Source organism: Epinephelus moara, chromosome 2 (assembly GCF_006386435.1).
Source record: "Epinephelus moara isolate mb chromosome 2, YSFRI_EMoa_1.0, whole genome shotgun sequence".
NCBI lineage: Eukaryota > Metazoa > Chordata > Actinopteri > Perciformes > Serranidae > Epinephelus > Epinephelus moara.
The window spans coordinates 22,686,041-22,713,755 of NC_065507.1; the positions used below are offsets into that span (position 1 = coordinate 22,686,041).

The 27,715-nt window shown below is 41.3% G+C and overlaps 2 protein-coding genes across 2 annotated transcripts; one reads left to right on the forward strand and one right to left on the reverse strand.

Annotated features, from left to right (window-relative positions):
- The first annotated feature begins 111 nt into the window (after positions 1–111).
- On the forward strand, positions 112–7,482 carry actmap (actin maturation protease). The gene is made up of 7 exons (XM_050033125.1): positions 112–425; positions 531–736; positions 1,751–1,819; positions 2,040–2,164; positions 2,528–2,657; positions 2,809–2,879; positions 4,551–7,482. Exons 2-7 carry the CDS (start codon positions 558–560, stop codon positions 4,883–4,885), a joined length of 909 nt encoding a protein of 302 aa, XP_049889082.1. The 5' UTR covers positions 112–425; positions 531–557; the 3' UTR covers positions 4,886–7,482.
- Positions 6,419–26,753, reverse strand: itpkcb (inositol-trisphosphate 3-kinase Cb). The gene is made up of 8 exons (XM_050032872.1): positions 26,527–26,753; positions 23,181–24,531; positions 11,870–11,969; positions 11,566–11,779; positions 10,473–10,677; positions 9,749–9,850; positions 8,632–8,703; positions 6,419–8,453 (listed from the first exon to the last, which is right to left on the reverse strand). Exons 2-8 carry the CDS (start codon positions 24,342–24,344, stop codon positions 8,244–8,246), a joined length of 2,067 nt encoding a protein of 688 aa, XP_049888829.1. The 5' UTR covers positions 24,345–24,531; positions 26,527–26,753; the 3' UTR covers positions 6,419–8,243.
- Between the last annotated feature and the right edge of the window lie 962 nt (positions 26,754–27,715).

Sequence of the window (27,715 nt, forward strand, 5' to 3'; positions counted from 1 at the left end):
ATACTTTCAGTACTTTAATAGCTGCTGTTACCAAACACGGTGACATGGAGATATTTAGATATCACCACATATTTTGATTGATCAGAGTCTTTTTTTTTTAAACTTTAAAGTCAGTAGATGCAGTGGAGGGCAGTGTGGCCTTTTAACGTACGTGTGTGATCCTACAATACACACGAAGAAGAAGAGCATCCTTACCATGCCATATATGGGTAAAACACCGGGCTGTTAGCTAGCTGTGCTAGTCTGAAAAGTGAGTACAGGAACTAGTGTGTGTAAAATATGGCAAGCTAATTACTTTCTGTGAACGACAACCGAGAAGACGTCGTACTTAGGTTTCTACCCAAAACAGCTTTCACCGCCTAATGAAGATAACTAACTTTCCCCCACCGAGCTTGTTGGCAACAGAGCTAGCTAAGTTGTAAGAGGTAGGAGAGACTGAAGGCTGTTACAGTGATGAGTGCCATGAGCTGCTGTAACTTACCCCCTTACAAAAATGCACCAAATATTGACTAAGCTATCACTTCTGTCAGGGTTAATGCTAAAGGAGCTCAGACAAGATGTCAATGGAGTGTCCCCCATTACCTCCACCACCTCCTCCTCCACCTGCTTCAGGTCCTCCACCTCCTCCAGCCTCAACACCCAAGAAGAAGCTGTATCAGACTATAGCCAGTAACAGGAGTGCTGTGGAGGGGGACTTCACAGAGGCCTGCTTACTGCTCAGTCAGAGGGAGAGCAGGTGAGATTTACAATGAAAAGACCAACTTTATTTTCACATTTAATCTTAACATGTTTATTTTGACCATCAGATGTTATAACAAAATATTCCCTGATTTCACATTTGAGCACAAACACTCAGTTACCAGATTATTAGATACACATGTGCAATCTGATCCAAATTTCCTGCAGTAAACCCTACCTGTGTGAAGCTTATAATGCTTACTTTTCTGTTGACAGTGTCCTAGAGATTGATGTAAACTCTACTGAAGCCATAGATAATGCTAAGAATTTATTAAAAACCTGCCACTATTGTTATAATCATGCAAGTCATTTTTTAAGGACAAATGCCAAATATTTTCTTTCTCCAGCTTCTCACTTGTGAGACTTTCTTACTTTTCTTTGTCTTCTGTGATAGTTAATTGAATGTCTTCAGGTTTTCGACCGTTGATCGGCCAAAACCAACAATTTGAAAAGGTCATCTAGGGCTTTCAGAAATTGTGATGGACATTTTACATCATGTTGTGACACTTCATAAACCAATGATTAATCAAGTAATTGAGTTGTAGCTCTAGGGGTGTTTATACTGAAAGGTATTACGAATATTTTGCCCACACTATTTACATATTTAAGTTTGCCATAATATTGGTAACACCTTAATACAGCGTAATCCTGAATCAACACTAACTGCAGCCTCAAAAAAAAAACAAAAAAACAGTTGAATCAACATCTCTCTCAAAGTCAACAAAAATGGAGTAATATAAGCCTCTCAAAGAATTGATAAGTACGCCTTTTTTCACAGCAGACATTTTGACTTGTAATGGCAGGAAAAGTGCAAGTGTTGCTAACAACATTAATGATGGCTCTGTTTTAGGAGACTGAAGCCAGAGTAGTTAAATAAAAGACAGAAGACTTGTGCTTTTCTTACTGTGACATGTGAAAGTGTCTCAGGTGAAAAATCTCCAATCGGGGCTGTTGAATTTGATTGTACTGGAATAATTTGTATTTATGTTATGCTGTTTTTTTCATGCTTCAGATTTAGGAAGGACCTGCAGTGGTTGCTGGTGAACACATATGTGCCCTCCCTCATCCAAGATGGTCCACAGTAAGTCAGTACACTTTGGTGTATGTTAAGTAACACTGTGATCTTTATTTAACTGAGAAAGCATTTGTATAACACACATAAAACTGTAACCACAATTGTTAAAGGTACAATGGGGCTTTGTGTTATTAGTGTGACCTCAATGCGTTTATGTTTAAATCATTAAACATGACATATTTGCCAGGGTGTGACTGTATTAGAGTGTTATTCATTTACCTTTCAGGTGCGGTCTGGTGGCTTTGTGGATGTCCGCTCACCTTCGACAGCCACAGCTAAGTGTTGATATGGAAACTGTTGTTCAGACAGCACTGAGCAGGGGATACACGGCACAGGGTGAAATGTTTTCAGGTAACAAATTTTGTTAAATGTAGAAAAAACAGAGTGGGAAACAAGAGCAAAGAGGGGTGTTTTTTTGTTAAAATGGTTCACCCATTTTTATTTATGATAACATGATTAAAAGTTGAATCCTCCCAAAGGGAAAACACATGCCTTGACATCACCAGGTGTCGTCAGAAGGGCAAATCTATTACATTAAAAACTCCAGATGTAGGATGTCATTAAAACGTGGACGGTATAAAAACAGTTTTGCAACTAAAATTGTTTTTTAGTAGTAACTCCGTCTTTATGTATCACAAGCAACTAATACGCAGTTTCACCCTGTTTATGGTGTTTGGTTTCTTGATGTTCTCATTAAGATTTTTATTTTGCCAGCTGACAACATGGCCCTTCTGGCAGAGGAGGTTTGTGGCTGTAAGGCAGAGCTGCTGTCGGGGGGTTTAAGTGGTGATAATGCTGCAGCCATTATCACTCACCTGTGGGGGAGACAGCCTGTCCTCATCCCGTATCCTGGACCAAAATAACACTGCCATGAGAGGTGTCCTGAAGGAAAAGATTTCATTTTGTGGTTGTTTTTGTTCTTTATTTTAACGCTACTTACATCATAAAAGAAAAGTTTATAATTCCAGGACAGAATTCCTTGACAGTATGTACAGATATGATGAGGACTTCAACCACGAACCGTGCCAGCGGAGCGGCCACAGGGCGCATTGGGCAGTCGCTTCAGGTAAGACTGGAGAGCTCACTCTTTGAAGACCAATAAAGGTGGTCAGAATGTCTTGAATTAACTAAAGAAACAGAATCAGGATCAGTCTGTTTTATAAAGCTGGTTTGAGACATTAATGTGAGACATCAAGCACAGCTCAATTCACAGTGAAGACAGTGAACATGTTAAGAAAAAACTGCCAATGTTCTCGGGCACAAAGCAACAAATGTGAAACATGATGTGGAGAGAAAAATGTTGCGGCAACACTAACACAATCACTACAATGAACCGAGCCAAAAAGGACTATTGGCAGTAGTAGTAATTAATCAAAATATTATGTAAATCACAATATGGCCAAGTGCAATATCAAAATCGCAGGAGCTTCAATTTTTTTGATCAACATGCCATTACAAATGAAGCGTTGTGGTGCTACAGAGATGCCCTGGTCCACAAATCAGATTCTAGATGTAAGGGAACATGCTAGTTTGGTACAGACCACAGCAAAATGTCATATCATAGTCATTTTAATTTTAATTTTAATTAATTTCAGTGAAAATAAAATGCAAAAATTAGCATGCCCTCTAAAATCCTGACTCATATCGCAGTTGCAATTCCTGTCAGAATAATCGCAATATTTTTTTTTTTTTGCATGTACGTTGCTCAGCCCAAGTAATTTCTTGTATACTGGAGTGTCTATTTGCACCAGAGTGAGAATAGTCACACTGCAGCTATTTGGCTATTTAAACACATTCCCCCGAAGCGTTATTATGAATATCACTATGTGCTGTGAGGTCAGAAGTGGTTAGGGCAAATAGGTCATGGTAAGGGTTAGCACTGGCATATTTCTAATATTCTCTGAGATCAGAGTGGTACATTTCAGAGATGTGCAGCCAGACAGTCAGGTGATGTAGTATAAAGAGCAGTACAGTCCATGAGGGCAGTAAGATGTGGTACGTGAGTGGTTCAAGCACAGGACTTCCACACAGGAGACTGTAGTTTGAGTTAGTTGACTTATTGTTATCAGTTTTTATGATTTATAAAGCTCTTGATTGCATACAGTGAACACAAATCAGAATAGCTGAATAGACTCGTCCATGTTAAAGTCATTTTTCAATGTTGCCAGGACACCCAGGAATATACACCTGGGTGGAGGTTGCCATATTGACTGTTAACACCTGGGTGCAAATAGCATCTGACTGGCGTTCTGCATTTTTAATAAGTTGCTCCTTGGGTGTATGATTCTTAAAATTTTATTTACTAACATTTAAAGAGAGAAGAAATGGCGAAAATCTTTATTACTAATGAGGCAACAGCCATGCATCAAAGTTGTTTTTTTGTTTTTTTTAATGGCAGTGCACATATGCATATCAAAAGCATGTATGTTGACCAGACTACCGTGCAGATATTTTAGAATAAAAAAGTCTTACTTCAAATGTTGGTGATGTAACTAAATTCATCCCATGTTGGGACATGAATTTTACATGTACTGGAAACTAATCCTCACAGTGCAGCTGTAAAGAGAACCCATTGGGGAGGAACTTTGCACACCATATTTCAGTCTGGTAGACTGATTGTAACACCGGTTAAGGCTGAGAACTATTCTGGAGGGATATGTTTCCATGGTAACTGAGGTCAGACCACAGCGCTATTAGCATCAACTTGCCACACAATAACCACATCTGTTTGTTCCAGGTGTTCTCCTCGGTTTGGACCAGGGGAGTGTGAGCAAAGAGCACTTTCAGCCTGACCCCTCTCTGCCCTGGCTCTACCTCACCGTGGACGGCAGCTCTCCCTGTCCTGTCAGTAACACAGCAGTCAAAGAGGTTTACATCCTGGCTAAGCAGGGTAAAAGCCTGAGCTACCAGCTGTGGAGTATGGACAGTGTGGCTCAGAGCAACGAGCAGCTGAAGACACTGGACCCTCGGAGAGCAAACGATGGGACCCCGTACGTCGTTCCTCAGGGAGGTGTGGAGGCCGGACTGGCTGGACAGGCGGTGTTGCTCCACACAAGGACCCAGAAGGAGTAATGAGTGTGACGGATACAGGGTGCCAAAACACTGATCCGTTGAAGAGGCATCACTGTGAGCTCTCATGCTGCAATATGACTGATATCACAGTTTAACCCAAAGTCTGAAGAACAATCTGATGTCTGCGTGAATTGCACAAGTTTTTGAATTTATCCAAAAGTGTTGTGAATGTCTACATTACAGTATTAATACTGTATGTGCTACAGCTTTGATGCTGGGACATTTTGGATCCTATTAGGGGTAAATGGTGTAACGATATGAGATGATATTGAATCATTAAGTGTGTACATATTCTGATACACGGGTAGCTGTCTCTTTAAAGGTCTTGTTTGCAGCATTTAGTGGCATCTCGCTGTGAGGTTGCAGAACTGAAATTTCTGGTAGAGCTACGGCGGCCGACACAAAAACGAGAATGCACCTATCTAGAGCCTATGTTAGATTTGTCTGCTCTGGGCTACTGTTGAACAACATGGCGGACTCTGTCGAGGAGGACCCGCTGTCTTTGTAGATATAAACTGCTCATTCTAAGATGACAAAAACACGATTCTTATTTTCAGGTGATTAATGAAAACACAGTAATGATTGACATACCGTGTCTGCCAATAGATGCCCCTCAATCCTGCACACTGGACCTTTAATATCTTCAGATGTATGAGGCCTTTTGTTGGAACTGTTATGGGCAAATTCGTGCGTTATCAAAAATATTGGATTTGCAGTGTTGTTACATCAATATGATGGGAAAAAATACCTTTATTTAATTTAGAGAACAGAAATTATCATCTTATTTTTTATCCTTTAAGTTTCTGACTGAATTTCTGGAAAATATACTGCAATGCAGAATTATCCATGTCGCCCTCCCATGGATCACTGTTATTTAAACTGAGTGCTGTTTTTATGGAGAATTATATGTTCTGTCCTGCAGGTTTACAGTGTGACAAGTCTTCATTTACCTCTTGGTGCTGCATACAATAACGACTGAACGGATATTATATTTAACTTGTTTATATTCTCATAATGTTGTAGTACTCAAGTTTGGTCAAGACTACTACTGGTCATGTCTTGGTCTGGGACAAGGAGGACTCTGGATTACATTTTGAGATCTCAACTGTGTGAAAATTCTGACACATTAAGTTCAACTCTGCGCTGCCTTTTGTTTGTTTTATAAAAATATTTCTCAAAGTACACGTGTACATGCACACATACATTATACATGGCAATAAAAGAGGTGAATGACAGCGAATCGTCATTTGTTTTCTGTGGTTGTTTTTATGGAAATGTCGATGTTTGTGCCTATGATTTGCACTCAGTCATGCACCATTGGCCTCACACTGGTCTGTGTTTAGTCTTGACTCGGTCTCAACCCCTGAAGTCTTTGTCTTGTCACAGTCTCAATACACTCTGGTCCTGGTCATGACTTGGTTTCAGTTAAGGTGGTCGTAACTTATATTAATGGATATTCAGTAAAAGAAATGAAACACACAAATCAAGTGTTTGATCTGAGTTGTGTGTTTGAAGAACAAAAAACTCTGAAAGTTCTTATTTCCAGTTTATTGCAATCCATGACTTGGACAAAGCAAGGAATTAATATCAGTTTTAACCAGTCTGTGTGCTTTACAATTTTAAAATACGCTGCCTTTTTAAAATACAAAATGTGGTTATGAGCCCAGTTTTCTTACTTACAAAGCAGCACCCGGTTTGAAAACCTGATCATTTGCCATTTTACAAATATAGAGGATTTGTGGGCAAGACGTGTAATACTTTGTAAACACCATATTATACCTCTCTCCCAGCATGTTTACCTTTTAAGAAATGGAAAAAAACTTAATTTGAATTCCAATTTCATGAGGTCAGATAACACACATCCAAACAGTGCTGCCTGACACTGTCCAAGGACGTCTGTCTCAAGACTGTTACATTCACAGACCTGCTGCATTCCAGCCAAGGAACGACAGATATGCTCAAAAGCAGTGACTTTAAATATAGCAATGTTGTTTCTTTGTAAACTCTCCATCCTCATACAAAAAGTCAACCCCACAAACCTCGTGTTTAGTGTAGTTAAATGCGAATGACAGCATTGCCTCGTGTTTAAAAGTGACACTGTTGTATTCGATTCGTCATCCGTTGAATCATAAGACACATTAAAAATTTCCAGTCCGAAGATCACATGTAAGCTCGAGTCACACAGACTTATCAGTTTAATCAGGTAATTCCAGTTTCATTTCACCAGTGACACCGCTGCTTTGCTGTGAAACTCCCTGCAAATCTGAAGCAACACTGACTTAAGAGAATGAAGTGATCACAACTATATATATAAGTGATTCATGTTAGAAACGTCCGCATTTGTAAACCCAGTACTTGACTGCTGCTTCCCATCTTAAGACACACAGAGGCACCGCTTGATTTGTTCAATGGCTTTGTGAGGATCCATAGTGCAACAAATTCCAGACAAACATGGCTGCCAAGCTGCTTACTGCACAGATAAACGAGCAAAAAAACTCACTGCATATCATACAAAAAAAAATAAAATTTAGAAAACACTTTTCTGCAAGAAGTTAAACTTTGGGATTATATGTAGGGTGAACTCTTTGGAAGAAAAATAGCAGGAGTCCACTGCACTGGAATGATCAAACAGCTCTTTAAAAATGCTAGGCACAGAAATCGTACAAACAAGGTAAAGAGGTTATACCAAGGCCAAAAAAATTAAATAAAATGGTATTTACACACTGAGTTAGTTAACACCTGGTCTGACCAGTGTTTTAGTGTTGCTGTATACTTAAACATCAAATGTAGTCCATCACAAAAATACAACCCAATGCTCCTGAAAGGCTGCGTCAAAAGGTTTCATACCTCTGGATCAAGTTCGTGGTTGTGAGAGTGCTGTGTGCGACTCTAACCAACAGAGGGCGATGTTGAGGAGGGAGATGAGCAACGTTAAGTGTGTCTTTGTAGGAAAACTGACTGTCAGAGGTCTGTACGCTCCACAGTACATGAGATAAACGTTACAATTCTGCATTCAGTTCTCCCTCTTTGTCATCCTACTACTGTTTGCCTCAACTCATCGCAGGTCATCTGTCCCCACGAATGGAGCATTAATGCATGAAGTCGGCCTTTGGCATATTCCACTTTGCAATAGAAATCTTGCGCTTTTCTTGGTTCATCTCCTTCTCACACAGGTACAATAAGATAAAGACACTTGGATCATGGCGTGGGTCATAAATATCAAACCGATGGCCCTTTTCTAATCCTTCCTCTGTCAATCTTAGTTTGTGTAATCATCAGTCCTTTTCTTCAACCTCTCCCAATCTTGTATCTCTTCTACCATCTGGAGAATGTCTCATCGCAGTCGTCTGAGTCTCTCTCAAGGTGTCTGCGGGAGCATACTGCTGAAGATGTCTATGAGGTTGTCCAGTCCCCACAGGTAGCCGTCCTCCCTGTTGCCCTCCACCCAGGGAGTCCTGTGGTCCAGGGTCTGAGTGTCCGGCAGGGGTACCGTCTTCCCAAAGTCAATCATCCACACTCTGGCCTTCCCCGAGGCGTCGTGCACGAACAGCAGAGAGCTGCCCACAACCTGCAATCGGAGAAACCAGTGAGACAGGTGAGTTTAGATGTGCAAGTGATTCGGTACAGGAGCTACTGATGGGATCCTATCACAATATCTTCAACTCGGCCAACGGGTTTGTTTAGAAATGATGAAACTGAGTGTTTGTGTGTGTGTGTGTGTGTGTGTGTGTGTGTGTGTGTCTCACCTCGTGTGACTTGAAGAAATGCGACTGCTCAAGGACTGAACGTAGTTCCTCCAACCGCTTCAGGTAGAGTTTCTGAGAAAAAGAGATGAAGGGCATCAGAAAAATACATATTTTGTTGTACTTCTCTCATTAATTATTAGTCTAAAACCTTTTATCCTCCCTTGATGCAGTTGCTGCTCAATAGATTTTAAGAAATGGCAGCACAGTAAATATGAAGCTACCACCAGCAGCCAGCTGGGAAAAAGGTAGCCTAGTTCCCTCGAACTTCACAACTTCCGTCTACCAACACTTAGAAATATTAGGGCTGGTCGTGTTTAAACATTTTTGATACCAGGACCTTTAAAGCGATACCGATACCAATAGAGTACTTCATTCAAGACCTATCATGGGAATGGAGTGGCGTGTAGTATAGCAATACTTTTGAAAGTTTTGGTGGCATCCCGGCACACTGAACTGCTTCAAATACACTGCGCTTGACTTCACCTCACCACAGACTGTATGGGTTGTAGCTGCTGTGGCGGGAGTGTGAGCTCTGCCACGGAGACAGCTGGTGAGAGTTCGCCAGGCCGCACACACAGTGACAGGGCTTACTGTTAGGAAATGTTAGCTGTGTGATGCTAACTGTTATTAACAGGTTTAACATCAGAGTTGAGCCGTCTCGGCATTGGTGGGACTCTTAAACTGCTGCTGCTGTGTTAGCTCATGCTAACCAGGCAGACGTTGAACCGACCATTAGTCGCAGAAAGTGGCTCCGCTGATGGCTGCAACAGAAAGTTTGCTACTCCAGATGGGAGTCAGGACGTTCCAGAATCAGATCCCCGATTACAAAAAGGATTAAATGCAGTATCATTTGACTGGAAATGTTTTGATACTACTTGGCGCTGGCTTATTTCTGTCAATACCTAAAAGGCCCTTCTGTATATCAAAAAGTAACACATATCAGCACATATCTTTGTGTCTGTCAAGTATAAACAACAGTTAGCTGTTATGGGGGAGGTTACGCACCAAACCTAAGCAGGGAAAGATCAAACTTTTCCTTGGGAAAAAAGCCTCCTTGTTGAAAAACTGAGCAGTGACAGCAGCAGAACAAGTAACACAGTCACAAATAGTAACATACCAGAATCTGAGTGTTCCCAGCTACAAAGTCCTCCAAGGCCTGCATCACCTGCTCCCTGTGCTTTGTCTTCTTAAAGTTGGTGTTACAAGTTCCATCAGCTTTCTGTAGAAATAAAAAAAATAAAACGTAAGATATCAAGTTTTGCTCTCCCTTGATTATTTTTTGACCTGCACAAGGACTATAATTAAGTAATTCATTTAAGCTTCCCGATTCATCTTGGCTGCAACAAGTTGTTGCCTGCAGAGTATTCAGTGCAGTATTATCAGTATTAGATTTGATCAAATTTTGTGTTTTGCGAAGGATGCAACGGGAAACAACAACAAATACCAACAAAAATATAAATTCCAATGCCACAGCTTAGTTGCTGTACTTGTTCCACTGGAAAGTAAAGCAGCTGCTTTAAATGCTCACTGAGTCATAAGATATTTCCATTCATGACAGACTTCATGCAAATCTCCAGTTATTGGTGCGGCCTGATAACCAGCCCTGGATTTATTTTTGAAAGAACAAACAGTCCCCTTTACGGCCACGCATTCAGACAAAAACTTTAACAGACTGTTTTCCATTTCCTCTCCAGAGTGTGTGGTCCATCTAGTGAACAGGCTGATAAATATTTATTCCCACTGATTGATTTACATCTTGTAGAAGTATGTGTTTCTTCACTAGCACTCAGTACTAAAGCCAGGCATGCTCGTAGGACTGCGTGTCCAGGACGGCCTCTGACCTTAATGCCTTCGATGCGGAAGCCCAGGGTGGCTGTGGAGCTGAGCGTCTCCCTCCACTGCATGTATCTGGGTTTGAGGACTCCCTGCTGGGCCCTCTCCTGCTCTGTGGGGGCCCCGGGGTCCACTGCCACCATCTTCTCATACATGTCCTTTCGCAAGCGAGGACGCTCTCTGGCTTTGATCAGCTCCTCCTCCAAGTACGTCCTGAAAAAAAAAGCATTAATATTTAATTACAGTTTTTATTTCATTTTATCATTCTGTTATCCCCCCCCCCCCCCTTTCCTTTCTTTGCTGTTTTAGTCAGAGTTTTTCTGTATTCATTTTATGTCTTTGTTGTGCATATTTGTAATTTTCTGATTGATTTAGTCTTACTGTGCTCTTTAATCGTGTGAAGCACTTTGTTGACTACAAATACAGACATTATAAATATTCTTATATACTGTAAATATGATAAAGAAGCAAAAAACTAGTAGGGCTGTCCCCTGAAAGTCAAAGATACCAATCATCAGTTGGAGACCCCTCAGTCAACTGAGAGTCCTTCAGGTCAAGCAGTTTTCTTTCTTATTTTTTCAGTCAGTGTTCAGTGTACTTCTCAGGACGTTACAGTGCCCAGATTTAGCTGCAGAATGAGCGCTCCTCAATTTCCCATTACAGGCAGCTGCAGACCCAGACCTAGGGTGAGTCTGAGCGAGATGGAGGCAGCTGCCCGGAGGAAAAGAGATAACATTATCTTCTACCTTCTGCTTAGAAGCAACTTAATACGGTACAGTCTGTGGCTTTCATTTGATGTCTAGTGTCGGCAAAAAATGTTGCACATTTTCGTTTCTGACTAACTTGACTTGTTTACTATATTACGTGAACATCACTGTCACACTGAACTTCCTGCTGAACCCTGTTCAAACTCTCAAACTCTATATGGAAAAAAGGAACAAATAGTCTCGTATTGATCATTAAACTGACATAATTCTGAGTTGGAAACAGTCCTAAAAACTAGTGTGTATAAAGCTCTGATAAAATCACCACTGCTGTCAACATGATCTTGGAAAATGTTTGCCACACAGTTATGTTTTTACACCCTGGATTAAGTCTTACCTGCTTCCCATCTTACAGTCCATGATGGAGGGCGAGTCAAAGTCAGCCAGCAGGTCATCCATCAGGTTATAGTCCTGCTCATCTCTCTTTACTACACCATAATAACCAGGCACGTAGGGGCGCAGCGTGTCCTCCATCAGCTTCTGTAGGCACTGCTGCTCGCACTCGCAGTATCGCTTCAACAAGCGCCCGTACTCCCCAGCCTGGAAGTTACCTTGGGGAAGGCCACAGACAAACTGAAGATTAAAGACTGAAAATAATGCATGTGTGAGGATGTTGTCCACAGCTGTGTATTTATGCTTACCTGCGTGGCCAGCTAACTGCACCCATGGGTAACGCTTCTTGAAGGACACAACGAAGGGCGACCAGTGAACCATGGTCTTCAATTTCTGCCAGGACTTATTCTGGGAAAAGGAAATGGACAAAGAACGTCATCCTCCTTGTTACAAAAAGGTGTGGGTCGTCAAGCGAGTGACAAATCTGCAGCTGTGACTAAGCAGTGCGAGGGTTTCTTTTCTGGTCACAACAAAAGCACTGAGCTAAATACAGGCAGGAGAATGATTACTCATTAAAGGAAAACATACCCTGTAGTGTGCGCACACACACACACTGACACACACACCTCAGTAGACACTGGACAGATTCTCCCCTTTAGCCAAGGCCAGGTGCACAACGTACGTGCACAGCCCATTCATAAAACATTTACCAAAGCCACCACTGTAGTGTCGTAAAACAGAGCCTTACTGTCTGAAACTGTGTATGAAACTGTGTGTGTGTGTGTGTGTGTGTGTGTGTCCCGGTTATCTGCGTTGGGAAACACCAGAGTGGGGACAGTGTGCAACTGGGGCTTTGACGCAAGCACTCTGAGAGGAACATACCATCACTTGATTAGAACATGTGTGTGTGGGAAATCACAACAAACACACAGCCAGGTTAGGATGGGAATGTGTGTGTGTGTGTGTGTGTGTGTGTGTGTGTGTGTAATCTTGTCCTTGGCTCCTTCTTTGCAGTCTTTCTAATCACACCATCCATCTGTTTTTGTGTGGTACATTCAAACATACTTTTATTTAACACAGAAAACAGTAGCGTGACAGCACAAACGAAGGGTTAAGGTGAGTAATAAAACGTTGGAACAAGAGGCTATAACAATAAAAGTAATCTTTTTATAACTAAATGACTTGTATGAATGGCTGTGCTGCTCCCTGCCAAGCCTATCTCTGCCATGTTTACATGTCAGCCTATCTCTGCTCTCCTCACATGCATTCTTTCCACAGCTGCTCTGTTGAAACTCTGTCACAATAAAACAGTCTTAATGCAACAGAAACTGCAGGCTCTGTGTTTAACTTAGTAGAAGAAGAAAAAACAGACGTTATTTGAGTTTGAGGAGTGCTGCTTTGTCAACTCCTGCTGTTTTAAGACCCAGAAATTGAGCCTCTCAATCAGCTTCTTACTATAAGCAAAGGAGTTCTAAAAGTTTCTTATTTAGTAAGCATTACGTTATATGTTATTGAGAAAAACCATTTAGTGTTGATTCCTTGTGATGGGAAACTGTGCAACATGCTCGTGCTCCATCAGACAGCTGGTCAGCGTCAGGATTTCAAAGAGACACGAGGCAGAGAGGAGAGAGTGAGTACGAGACACCTGTGACCTGAGACCTTTAATCCCATCAACAGATTAACCCCAGCATAACCTCTGCCACTGCCAGCGCACTGGATGGTGATGAAACATGGGAACGCCAACTGCACTTCATCACCACGTTTGAAATATGAGATAATTTCCTCTCACTCATTTTGACATGTTGCACTGAACTAACAGGACGCTGTACTTGTGATCCATGCATAAGCATGCCAGGGCATTAAAGGACTTGCAAATCGATCTGCAATTTGCCTGTAGAGCTGCAACGACTACCAAATTAATCGATTAGGCGATTTAAAGAAAATTAATCACCAACTATCTTGATAATCGAATGTCATTTTTCAAGTGAAAATGTCAAACATTTGCTGGTTCCTGCTCTTTAGATGTGAGAATTTTATGATAGTAAATGAAGAGTTTTGGGGTTTTAGACTGCTGGTTGGACAATTTTTTCACAATTTATAAATGAAACAATTAATTGATAACCGTGAAAATTATTGGCAGATTAGTCAGTAATGAAAATAATCTTTAGTTACAGCCCTATTTGAAATTCTTAAATGAAAATCAGTAGGTTTTCCATGGTAGGCAGTATGAGTGGGAATCACCAGAGGCCCCATGATACGATATTATCACGATACACAAGTCACGATACAATATTATTGCGATTTTAAATGTGTTGTGATGAAATATATTGCGATATACTGCGATTTATTACCTTTTTCGGTGGCAAATTACGTCCCCAAAGGAAAACTTTTTCAACATCAACAGTTTTATCGAATGAAATAAAGTAGTTACTCTGTTCATCTCACTTCAGTCATTTTTATTGCAGCAAAATGTATCGAGTAGACGAGTGTTTTTTTTAATGCGTACCTTCCTTCTCACCTTTAGATCCAGCTGTATGACACTGCAACCTAAAATAGTCTTCAGAAAAAATATATAAATGTCTTCGTCTTGCCAGCTTGTATCATTTGTTCCCTGCCTAACCTTGTTCCACCTAAAGGTCAACGTGCAATCCACCTTCAGACACTCCACCCGGTCAGTACAGTAAAACTGTCGTCAGCGCTTGGCCTCCAAAGTGCTGCAGTAAGGGATAATGATGAACCTGTTACGTAAAGTTCATAACACAAGAGTCTATAGGACAGTGAGGACACTCCTAGCCCTCTTCTCACCCCTGTGTAGAGGGGGTGAAATACTTACATGTATTGTAGATAGGTTTATGTGGGGGTGATTTTCCAGTTTATTGTACTTGACATTTAAGACATGTTTAAGTAGTATTTGGCTCTGAATTAACAAACATATTTTAGCTTTGATCAGTGTGTTTAAATTTGAGGTCTTCTGGGGGGTGCTGGATTTATGCAACTATCAATGAACGTCATATTACTGCATCAGACTGATGCTTCCTGCCTGCTGGACCAACACACTGCACAAGATCAGTTATTAGAAACCGCCAACACTGTAGTCTAAAAATAATCTTCGAAGGTAACATCCGTTTGTGGACAAAACACAAACTGTGTTTACCCATCAGACCACAGTAACCTGCGTTTCTCTTCCTATTTTTACTATTATTAGCTCCATTTCTCCTCCTCAGTGACAGATGAAAGTCCAGCGGGGGCTGACAGGAGAGGATGGTGAAGCAGACACCCTAAATCTACAGCCTCTCCTCTTTCACTTCTCTTATCTTCATGCCATCAGGCCCTCTCTCTCTAATTGCTTCGAGTTGATAGCTTAATGTGTTGCCTCTGTGGGGTCAAATGTATCCGACTAAAATTACCAGTCACAGCCAGAGCTAATGTTGCTCACTGAGGTGTTTGGACAAGAGACAACCCTGGAAATGAAGTGTAAAAAAGCCAGGACTGTTGTTTCACTTCGAACAGAACAAACTGTGTACCAGTACTGCTGTCTCATCCTGCCTCCTCATCCCACACGGCCCAGCTTTTTAAAACACTGAGGTCATATTTCACCTCTCACAGTTCATCCTACACCATTTCTTTCTCTGTTATATAACTCAGGGATATATAACACAGAGATCATTTCATCATTCTTTGTTTTATAAGCTTCCTCTTCACTTCCCAAAGATGTTCCTCCATCGCAGTATTTATATTCCCCCCACTGCTGCATGTCGCCACCACTTACTCTCAGCCAATCATCATTTTATCCTCCCAGCGGAATTCTCTAGTATTTTCTTCACTGTTATCACACTCTAATCCCCTTTGATATCCATCTGGGAAATGTCTCTGGTGTTCTGGTAGGATCCCAGTGTGGTGCAACAATGGTCATGGAGGACGTCAGGCTGACCACAAGAATGTCTCTTTACAGTGTCCCTTTCTTCACCTTCCCTAACACACGCATAGACTCATGATCAAGTAGGAGTAGGAGGTTTGAGTAATGTGCTTTGGTGGGAAAGTAAGAATCATTACTGAAAGTATATACTATGTTATTTGCCCCCAAAACTGCTCTAACTAGTGCTCATGCTAGTTTTTGGTAGCAGTCATTATTAGCTGCAGCTAATCTTTCAAACTATTTGCTTAATAACTTGGCAGCTCAACATAAATACAGTGGATTTTTTTCTTTCTTCTAAATTAGTTTTCATTACAAGTAACTCATTTCTTAGCCTGTAACCAAACAACACTGAATATTAAATGTAATATTTTTGGTACAATCATCTTAAAGTTACGTTTTATATTTGAGGACAAAAGCTAAAGCCTTCAATAACAACATAACTCCACATTACTGGGAAGTAGTGTTGCCAAATTTAGCAATTAATCGCTTCAGAATACCTGAACCTGCTTCTGCGGTATCGATATGCTGGTACCAACTGCGCTTTGTCACTTTCTCTTACTGTTAATGTTGGTTACAGTCATTGTGCTGTTCTCTGCTACTGTACAAGAAAAGAAAAGTCGGCATTGTCATGATATACTACTATACTAGGGCTGCAACAATTAGTCGACTAATCAATGATTAATCGACTATTAAAATAATCGGTGACTATTTTAGTAGTCGACTAATCGGTCTGAGTCATTTTTCATAGAAAAGTACTATAAAAGTACCCCAAAATACTCTTACTGCAGTTTCTTACGTTCAGATATTGTTAGCTTTACACACTCTCCCATGACGATGAACTAAAACCCTTTGGCGTGAGTACGAAACAAGACATTAGATTTGGGGTTTGGGGGAGACAGACTGACATTTTTCAACATTTTAACACATTTTTCGATAAAATGATTAGTCGGCTAATCTAAGAAATAATCAACAGATTAGTCGACAATGAAAATAATCGCTACACTATACTATTAATATATAAATCAATGTTATGCCCTCAATGTTTAATCTTTTTCCTGTGGTAATTTACCCTCTGGAGTCCACGGACGCACCGGTGTGTCAAAATCACATGACCGAATTAAAATGATGTAGCAGCAAGACACAGCCTCGCTGAGTCACCTTGTGTCGAACTTCAAACTATATACCAGTTTTAAATTGTGTTGATAGGCCAAGTAAAACCAGACTTATGATAAATAATTTACGCCATGCTTTTTCCTGAATATTGTTGCCACGTTTGGTACGCGTTTGGTGCAGGAACAAATGGTAAAAACGGGCTACTGGTGGTGTTTTTTGTGTGATTTTAGGTCCAACGTGTTAAGTATGTCAAAATGAAAAAATAACTGCAAAGTCACAGAGGTGAGGTTGTGCTGGAAAAAAATGACACCGAACAAGGCAAGGTCAACCGTTTTTAAGGTGAAATTTAAAGGTACCTACCAACTTGTAAATTTCAAGTTTGAGAATTTAACTGTTTGCATAAAGTATTACATACAGCCTGAAGCATGCTGATCCTGCTGGTTGGCTTATTGGCTTCTTAACCCAGATAGAGAGATCACCACAGTCACACAGCACTACCTCCATACTGCGTGCATAACAACAATGACATACTGTCACAGCCACGAGAGACTGGAATATCTATCACATTTACATTTGAATACCAAAACTGCTCACCCACGTTTGATATAATCTGCACTCATCATCATGAGTGTATGCACTCGACAGTCTGCATCACTGCTCTGGATAAAATGTGCCACTTTCTATTTCTTACCTGGCAGACAGAGCAGTAGTGTAGGAGGAGGCAGGCACAGACACAAGCACACACAGCCCCGGAGACGAAGCGGGAACGTAGCCAGCACAAAATACTCGGCACCATCAGCACAGGGTCTCCCCAGACGAGCTCGTCCAGGGCCGTGTGCCTCTCTGTCGGCCTGAGATCCTTCACAGTCATCTATAACCTTCTTTGCCACTAGCTCTGAGCTAATGCTGCGTCTTACTCCAGGTATTCAGCTTCAGTCAAGTCTGTAAACCCTTGCTGTAAACCGAGGCTTGTGTCGCCTGGTAAATAATCCTCCTCTGTTATGAGCTCACACTAATTTCTCACACTGACCCCCTTCTCCCTCACACAGCCTCGTTTTGTCATCCCAATTCACTATTTCTCCCGTTTCGACATCCTATCACTCCTCCACTTCCTCTCTTCACTTTCTCAATGTATCTCCTCCACTGTCATCGAGTGTATCCACACACCTAAAGCTGTCATGTCACTCTCTCATTCCACCGTCTGCCTGCTTGAACTAGTTCACTTTCCTTATACTCCCTGCCCTAAATCACTCACTCACTCTCCCTGAGGGTACAAACCTCTACACAATGAACTGTCTTCTCTTTCCCTTCAGTCTCACCTTTGTTCTTCTCCTCTCTCTCTCATCCCCTAATCCCCACGGGGCCTAGCCTGAGCCCCACGCTGAGCCAATCTCCTGCCAGAATCATGGGGGTAGGGACAACAGGCCTTCCCATACCCTACCAGTGCTCTCCTTTTGTCTCCATGTCAAATTCCACAGGACTATGTGACCTGCAGAGGTGTGCGTGCGTGTGCGTGCGTGTGTGTGTGTGTGTGTAGAACCTGTCAGACGACTATCATCGGCTACAGGAGTGACTACATGTGCATACACTGAGGGTGTTTTCAGGTACTGTCAGAGCTCTATTTTCAAAACTACTTCACTGCTTTAAAACCACTTCCCGTTCCCTTGATTCAAGTCTCCAGCGTTCAAACAGCTCGGCTGTGGTGGGCCACTGAGCTAACAGAGGGTGGCATGACTTTAAAACACACCTTCAGAAAAGACACTTAAAATAAAAGTGTATATTTATCTCCTCTGAGCTTGTCCACGTGTGTCGTCTCTGTCTAATCCTGTATGTGTATAAGTGCTGAAACAATTAATCGGTTCATCAGAGTAATGATTTGTGTCATTTATCAAGGAAACACACACAAGGCATTTCATGATGTCACCTTGACCTCTCAGAACTCTTGATGGCCGTTTATCATTTCTAGAAATTATTTTATACTATTATTTATGGATTAAATGATTAATTTTATAAATAACTCACCAAATAATGATAATCCAATGATAAAATATATGATAGTATAACACTCTCAGGGTCTACAAACTGCATTGAGTACCATTACTTTTGATAGAAGTACACTTTGCTAATGTTACCTACATACTTTTACTTAAATTATATTTTGAATGCAGGACTATTGCTTGTAAGTCAAGTATCTGAATACTTCCTCCACCAGTGATTCACGCTGTCACGCTGTAAAAATGCAGTTGTTTATAAATATAATGGAATTCTTTTTTTTCTTTTGCTTTGTATCATGGATTTTGTGTAAGTGCCGACTGTGGGAGTGATGTGTGGGACTCTGTATAATGCGTGACACGGAAAACAAGTCTGCGATTGTGGCTCATGTGAATAAGCACGCATAAATAAGGAGAATCATCATCACGTGTAGGCTACATGTTCAAAGTTTCAGTGCATGTTTTTGTCTTGTTTTTGTGTCCGCTTACACTCATTTTCCTCTTGTTTTCTGTTCCGCTGTGAGTCTCACAGGGTTTCGGGGCAAAAAATATCAAGGGGGCAGAAAGAGTGTCTCATAATATGACATTTATTTATAAAATAATATGTGCTTTGTTGGCTGAGCAGACATTTGTAGGGAATTAACATCTAATAACATTCAAATGTCAGGGACAGAGTAGATACTGTGTGTGTGTGTGTGTGTGTGAGAAAGAGAGAACAAGACAAGGAGAGAAAAAAAGTACCATATATGGCAACGATGTTGCCTAGCAACCGGCTCTGCCTTCAGCCCAATTTTCCATGACACACACTGAACTCTGAATGCAACACGGCATCGCTGTAAGTGTGTGCGCCTCTTAGAGTATGCATGTTTGAGCAAGTATCTGCTCACCTCACCGAGCCTACAAAATGTAACTGGTTTGGCTGGGAGCTTACAGCAACGTGGCCACGGCTCACCTCAAGCCAGTAACAACAAACACACACCCTCCGCCTGTTAATTACGGTATGACGGACAACACAGCTTTTACTCAACTGTGAGAGGACAAAACGTGCCCATTAAAACACAGTCCTTATCAGAAACCACGGGCTAACGTCATTCTGTTTGTTACAACAGCTCAAGTGCAACTCCTGGGGTTGCTCATTTCCTGGCTGACGGTGTAATAGCCAGGAATTGACACTGTCCACTGACCTGCTGGTTCAGATGATCATTACTGTAACCGGCAGCCAATCTATAAGTCTGGCATGTGGAAGAATGTTACGGTTAGAGACAAAATAATAGACTGATCCAGGGGAGACATTTCGAATGTTATAATGGGAGATGGATTCTTACTGTTTTTATCTATTATAATTTCCCCTGATACTCTCTGGCACGACAAAGCTGGGATAGAAATGACATCTTTATTTGAATAAGGAAAAGACAGTAGCCTTCAAAACCACAGGGTGAAGTATCACAATATGTACAAAGCTGAAACTATTCGTCAGTTAATAAATTAATGGGGAGCTCAATTATTTTTGGGGTTTTTAAAAGTTTATATATCATTCTGTAGTTTTCCAGTCGTGTTCCTGATGATTCAAATCTGAAAATTCAATTTTTGTTTTAAGTATGTACGTCTTCTTCTTAAATGCTGTTTCCAAGCCCTTCTCAAAACTTCTTCCCACAAGACCTGACGTAGGTTTCAGCACAGTGTCGATGCTACGTATAAACCCACGTACTGCTGGAGACATTACGTTAGTTCAATCTGAAATTCACACTGTAACAAGCAAACAATTGAGTCGGCGGTAGACCAGCAAGTCCCGTGTGCTGTGAGGTAAAAGGTAAGGTAGGGATCAGCGCTATAGCCTACATCACCACTTACTGGTTACAGCTAAGTGGGTGTTTCCATTTGAATAGCAATGTTGATGCTACATGTAAGCCCACATACTGCTGAGGATGCCACGTTAGTTTGGTACTGAAATTCACACTATAACAAGCAAACAATCAAGTCAGTGGTAGGCCAGTACGTCCTGTGTGGTGGGGCAAAAGGTAAGGTAAGGATTAGTGCTATAATACGTCACTGCTTATTGCTAACAGCTAAATGGGTGTTTCCATTTGAATAACAAAAAAAATAACACACATGGACCTGCCCTATCACAGAGAAATATTCAGCAGCAATGTTAATAATTGGATGTTTGTTTCAATAACTTTTAAAGAAAAACTCCAAATGCTCTCAGCTTCTTTAAGGTGATGATTTGCTTCTTTTCTCTGTTTTTATAACATTGTAAACTGAATCTTTTTGTGTTTTAGACTGGTGGACGGACAAAACAAGACATCTGAAGAGGAGAATGTCACCTCAGGCTCTGGGAAATAATAATGGGCACTTTTCCAATATTTGCTTCTTTAACACATAATAAGCAGAATAATCAGGAATGATAAGACGTTAAAAATAATGAGGCCAGAATTGAAATTATCCAAATGTTTAAATGTCAGTTGGTTAAGGTGTTCTGACTACACACTCTAAAAAAGACTTTTAACAAACTTAAAAAAAATTAAGTTAACAATGTGCATGCATCTTCTTAAGTATATCCTATGAGTCTTTTATAATCTGACAAACTCAATTAGCTTAGTACAACCAGCATGATTTGCTTGCACCCCAAAACATTTAATCCAGTTGAATCAACTTTATATTCATCCAAAGGTTGTGTTGATATTTAGTTGTTAAACTAACTTATTTATTTTAATTCCACCCTACTGAAAATAAGCTGTCAACTGACTAAAACACATTTATGAAACAAACTTAATTTTTTTAATACTGAAAAACCTGTTTATTTTAAGTGTCAATAATGTAAGATTTATGTTTAATTTATATTTTAACTATGCCAACTGCGCTAACATAATATTAAGAGAATGAAGTTTAGCCTGTTTGTCGTTAGAGTAGAATATTTTTTGATGATATGTGATATATTTATGTTTTGCCTGTTATGTCTGGGTTATAAGTGTTTAAATTTTACATGTAGACAAGAGAATAATGCTGATCAAAGTGCATTGTCCCTTTAAAAATAAATAAAACATTGATTTGGGATATTTAAATAAATGTTATATGTAAAAGAAAGCTACAATAGTCTACCCTGCTCACTATTTTGAATTTGGGGGCTTTTTCCACAATGATATTTAAGTGTTCGGTGCAGCTGCCAGTTATAGCATAACGGTGAAAATATGTAAGAGCGGGGGCTCTGGGTGGTCTGAACTGCTCTGAAATGAGACTGAAGTCACATTTTGTCTGTGTCATGTCTTCCTCTTTCTCTGGAAAAAAAGAAATAAAATACCAGACGAGGGTGGAGCGTCTACTGTGGAAACATAACTGTGGCTTCATTATTAAAAAATATGAGTACAGCTTCTGTCAGGTTCGTATGATTTGAGCAGCGCAGTATGAATGGCATGCTGACGGTTGAACATCTTTCAAGATGCCTGCCTGGTGACGTGTCCTGTACAGAAAACCTGGACATTCAAGATTCACACGCTGCAGAGAAGAGAAGCGGAGATACTGGAAAACTGAAGTGGAGACATCCTGTTTTTAAGACTTGTCTCATTCCAAGCATTTCGAGTCGACATCAAAGCCTCCTGACTCAGGGGGGAAACAGCACAACTTCCTACTTGGAAACTTTAAACTCTCCCGCTGATGTCTGGAGAAAAGGAAACCCCAAAGCCTCTGAGGCTGCAAAACTAATTTCTAAATTTGTAATGGGATGACAAATAATTCAAATATGTATCTAGATAGTGTCTAAATGGTCCTCGCTCTGAGCTCAACAGAGCCATGTGACCATGAGCCATGGTAATAAAAGCACAGAAAAGTGGGGGTTGGAGATAAGAGGCGGTTTCCTCTCCCCTGGTTTAAATTTGTTATATTGTGTTTTATTATCAGGGTTTTGCGTGGGTCCAACCGTTCAGGCTTTGATGCACACGTTAGAAAAACTAAAAGCTATTTAATGTCGTCACTGACATTTCAAACCATGAGACACACACTGTGCAGCAAAGCTCCTGACTGGGGCCACTTTTTTTTGGCATTTGCAGAACAGCAATAAACTACCCTAAAACATCAGTATGACATATTTGAGCAGCTTTCATGTTTCTGACCCCTGATGATTTGACCAAGAACAGTGTGGCTAAGATGACATCTGGCAGCCTATATCAACACACAGTGACTGACATTGTGCATGTACATCTGAGCACAGCAGCCGTGCATCAGTAGATAAGGAAATACATGTTCGTGGAGTGTGTCTTCATACTTGGTTGTTGGCCTGCATGTGTCCTGCATGCTGTGTGTGCACTGTGCATGGAGCTGCACACACTACTTTCTGTTCCATTGTTTATCTCATACCAGCTCCTTTGTAACAGTGGTAGTCATGCACCTGACGCCATGGTTTGTTCAGCTGAGGAATGGTCACCCACTGTATACCTGTCATGATGGTCAATTGTGCCATATTTGCATTTGTAATTTTTTGGTAGCCAGAGCTGTAAAACCTGTTTGCAGCACAGACAGCGGCTCATATTGTCACTCCTGGTAGTTGTGTAACTGCACACTAAATTTGAGGGTTTGTTGTTGAAAACACTTGGAAAAGACACTCACCCCTGTCCCATCGTCCGGGCTGCACATGGACCGGGCAGGAGACAGACTGGACTCGATGTCGCTCCCGGTGAAGTCGTCCTCGGACTCCTCGAAGGATGAGGCGGAGGACAGGCCGATGGAGGAGGAGTTGGACAGCTTTCTAGGTGAGCGCATGAGCGCAGGAGACCCTCCGCAGCCGCTGTCCGAGCAAGGGGACTCATCGTCGGGGTGGGGATCCAGACACGAGCCGGTGCTGAGCTCCGTGCGGACGGTCAGCTGGGTGGGTGTCACCTGAGGGCGGGTCGGACTGGGGTCTCTGGTTATGATGAGTTTGGGTATGGTTCCTGGATAACTTTGGCCCCCTGTGGGACCCCGAGGGGCCTCATTGGAGTCCTTACTTTCAATAGGATAACAGTTGTTGCTGTCACCAGCCGCTTTGGGCCGACATGACACGGTACTACAGTCACTTTTTGTCATCTTAACCTCCGCGTGGTCGTCCGTTCGCGACAGCCCCTTGTCCAACGGTTGATCCGGGGCCAGGCGAGAGAAAGTCCGCTTAGAGTCCGGGACAGAGGTGAGCAGCGGGGCTGCACTCACACTAGTCCCCGTTAAATCCTCAGACACAAAGCGACCCTGGCTGTTTCCCCCCAGAGGCTGATCATCCATGGCCCTCGTCGGGGGATCCGAGGCATTGTCCTCCCGCCCGGGTTTCGGCTCCTCGCAGCCCGCTCCGCTGACTTCACCGGTCCGCGTTTCCAAACCAGACGCATCGGACGAGCCAGCCGCTGCCTCTCGGTTCACGACGCCTTGGACAGCCTCGACATTACCATCCAGGCCAGGTGGGGTCTCGAAACAACCCGGGGATGCTCGATGTTCCCCAACCGTCGATACAACCTCGTCCCTGGGCAACTTTCCTACTCTGTGATCGCGGCGCGTTGCTGGATCTCCGGCTCCGTTTCCGCACCCTAGATCCGCTTCAGTTTGACTGGAGTCTCGCTTTCTCCTTCCCAGACACGATAACACTTTATTTTTCATCGGATTCCTGTTTAGCTGCTCACCCCGTCGCTTCTCACCGCTCCTAAAGCCGCAGATACCGAGTCGCTGCTGGGCTGTGTCTCCTGCTCTCCACTTCGCTCTGCCGGGGGTGGCGGTGCTGTGCGATAGATCCGAGCGAGTTTGGCCCATCCTGCATGCCGTAGCCTGGTAGTAACGCTGAGTACCTGACACACCCTCAGTGCTTCAACTTGAAAAGAGTTGAAACCACTTAAACCGTGACTCCTACAGTGAACAGTAAGCCATTAGTCACACAATCCATGTATTACGCCTGGGAAAACTTCAATTGCTCCATCCTCTTTTTCCACCTTGTTCAAATCTGTGAGAACAAACAGATGAATAATTTATCACACACTGACTTCATGCACAGTTTCATACCACAACAAACACACCCTCTTAGTCTACAAGTCCATTAATCAGACTGATAGTGTAATCATTAACAGCTCACATAAAGGCACCTGCATATTCTTAACAGACACAGTAAACACTGTCTGTCATTAATCAGAGTTTCTGACCAAAGAATGCCAATTAATCTGTGATTTATGATATCAGTTTTGATAAAAATCAGATATTATTTCCTGGAGCAGGACATAGAAACTGGCAGGGGGAAATCAAGTCACATGCACTGGCACATAAAGTATATTCACAGGAAAATATGACAAGAGGAGTGATTTAAATGTGACAGAAATTCAAGATGTTCAGGAGTTTCAGGCTCAGTTTCACCAGAGTTAGTCAGAGTAACACTGCCCTCCTGTGTCTGGACACTATGTCAGAGTAGGCTTCTATCACCACAGCACTTTATTTAGAGCCTAATGGCAATCTGTTAAGTGTATTGTCTTATAAAAGTGCAAAAAAGTACATTAAATATGGTGAAAAAGCTGTGGAACAAAGCATTAATGTGAACAAGTTAAACTACAGAGGCAACGTTGACTCAATTATACATGGCATGTATAATTGAGTCAACGCCTATGATAGGCCTATTTCTTTTCAGCCAATTCTGTATTTCAGAACAACTAAGGATTCTCATTATTGATTGAACTTTATCGATTAATGTTTTACTTTTACATATTTGTTCCAGTAATAGATGAATCATTAGCTGAAGAAGATGGCAGAAAAAAGAAAATATGTCTGTCGCCGAGCCCAAGGTGATGCCTTCAAGTCTTCCAAAACAACTTTATATTCTAGATGCTTTTTAAAAAAGAAAATCCTCACAGTTAAATACCTGGAACTAGCAAATATTTGGGTGTTTTTGCTTAATAAACTACTTCAATCAGCACTGAACAAGTGTCAAACACAGACAGGCATGTCAAAACACAGCAATACAAACAGCAGGTGGGGTTAACATCTATTATTTGGTCCTAATTTACAGTGAAATACTGTCTGTAAAATGGAAAACGTCAAGGTGAATGACACATTCCTCTATGCATGGTCACAAATTCCAGCCTACGGACACCTATTTCCAAACTGCTGTTTTCACACCACATTAGATTCCAGCTTTTCTCCTATTAAAAGACACGTCATCATTTTATATGACATACAGTCGAGCTGCTGAGTGTTACACACTGTCATTTACTGTGACGGCACGACAGTCACCCTGCTGTCAGGAAGGAATGCTCAAAGAAAGGAAACAAGACAGGAAGGATAACAATGGAAAGAACAGCTCATAGCGAACCACACACTCAAGAACATTCTTGTGCAATGTAAATCATAAATAATCATACAGAATGACTCACGACGGGAGCAGTGACTGACTGAGAGCCTTGAGCCATGCTGACACTGAACAGATTCTTTTAAACACCAAGGGTGTGCATACATGCACACACACATGCTGTGACACAATTTATGGGAAGATGGTCCCTCCCTGGCACACATATAAAACAATAAAAAGATCTGTGATGACCTAACGGTTGAATCAATGAGTCACACAGTGCCTATCTTGTTATCTCAAGGACACACTTTGTGGCAACAGTCAAAAATAGTTTTGCTTTACTCTAGAAATTAACTTTAAAGAAAATACATGCATTAAGGGTAGGTTAGTGGGCAGCAAAGTAAGCACTAAGATATTTTGAGGATGGAAATGTTGCCCAATAACTTTTGACTTAATCTAGCCTATATGTTTAGTGACATGTAAGCCTGTGGCAATACAGTGACACCCAACACGACTTCCTTAAACTCATTTTAAAGTGGCTACAGATCAAACAAAACAGACTAAGTTTCTGTATTAACTGTGATTAAGTTCAATAAATAAATAAAATGTGAGCTGGTAGACAGTTAAAACCACATTACACATTAAAAACTATCAGTCAAAACTTACCAGACGGATCCTGAGTTCCTCCTGAGCTGTGTGTGAAGTGTGTGAAGCAGCTGTTAAAGTCTCTGACGGAGATGTGGAGGTTTATAACGTTACAGCTGGGTGAAGGGGATGTGTCTGTGGCTTATCTATGTGTGTGTGTGTGTGTGTGTGTGTAGTGTCAGCATGTGGTTAGAGTGAAAGAGGAAACGCTCGTAAAAACAGGAGCAGGTCTATGTAACGTTCAGACTCTGAAATACGTTAACTCACCTGAACTGACATAAGACTTTAGATTTATTCTGTGGCTAACAACACGTCTGGCGACTACTTGACAGGACTACACATGAGGGTGTCACAGTGCTGCCTTCAAATGCTCCCCGAAATTTCCGATTGTGGTTCACAAAATGCGTGTTTGATGCCTTAAAATGCGATTACTAAATCGAAAAAGTTACCTGTAAAGTTAGCAAATTTACATAAACAAGCTCTGCTGGCCTGGAAAATGATTTACAAACCTTATTTTCACCCACTATTTACTACATTTGGAACAACAAGAATATTCAATATAACATGAAATCTCTCTATTATGGGAAATGGGTTGACAGTGATATTGTAGCTATTGGTTAGACAACTTGTTGATACTGATGAGGGAGAAATTAATGTGTAAAATGAATTCCTCTTCAAATTCAACTTACCAGTTTCGCCCAAAGAATAAGCAGTAGTTTTTGAGGCTTTAACTGCGGTCATGCCATCTGCACTTCGAAGGGGCGATTTAAATTTAAAAAATCCATTGCGCGTCTACATTATGTTGTATGGTAACTTGGAGAAAAACTTAACGGTGCGTCAAATACCCCATCTCAATGGCCACGAAAGTGGAACAGGGAGTTTCTTTTTTTCCCTTTGTTGAAATACATATATTAGATATTACTTTATTATACTTTTAATACATCATTTCAATGATTATATGCGAAAATTATTACAGTATCCCACCGATATACATATCAATAATCAGATGCTAAAATCATATTAATATCCAACCAACTACATGAGAAATTAAAAAAAATAAATCCATAAAAAAAATCTTATTATCAAAGGCTTGACTGCACTCTTTGACAAGCGGGATGCTGCAGCTTTTGAGAGGTTCAGTAATCGAGGATGCAATCATGGACACATCTAACAGAGGTGTATTCCTTGGAGAAGTTGACGCTACCAATAA

Coding starts and splice junctions, on each gene's coding strand:
- actmap (XM_050033125.1), top strand. CDS start 558: ATGTCAATGGAGTGTCCCCCATTACCTCCACCACCTCCTCCTCCACCT. Junction 1,820..2,039: donor CTCATCCAAGATGGTCCACA/GTAAGTCAGTAC, acceptor TTTACCTTTCAG/GTGCGGTCTGGTGGCTTTGT. Junction 2,658..2,808: donor AGACAGCCTGTCCTCATCCC/GTATCCTGGACC, acceptor CAGTATGTACAG/ATATGATGAGGACTTCAACC.
- itpkcb (XM_050032872.1), bottom strand. CDS start 24,344: ATGGGCCAAACTCGCTCGGATCTATCGCACAGCACCGCCACCCCCGGC. Junction 11,970..23,180: donor GCCCGGACGATGGGACAGGG/GTGAGTGTCTTT, acceptor TCCTTTTCCCAG/AATAAGTCCTGGCAGAAATT. Junction 10,678..11,565: donor GACTGTAAGATGGGAAGCAG/GTAAGACTTAAT, acceptor TTTTTTTTTCAG/GACGTACTTGGAGGAGGAGC.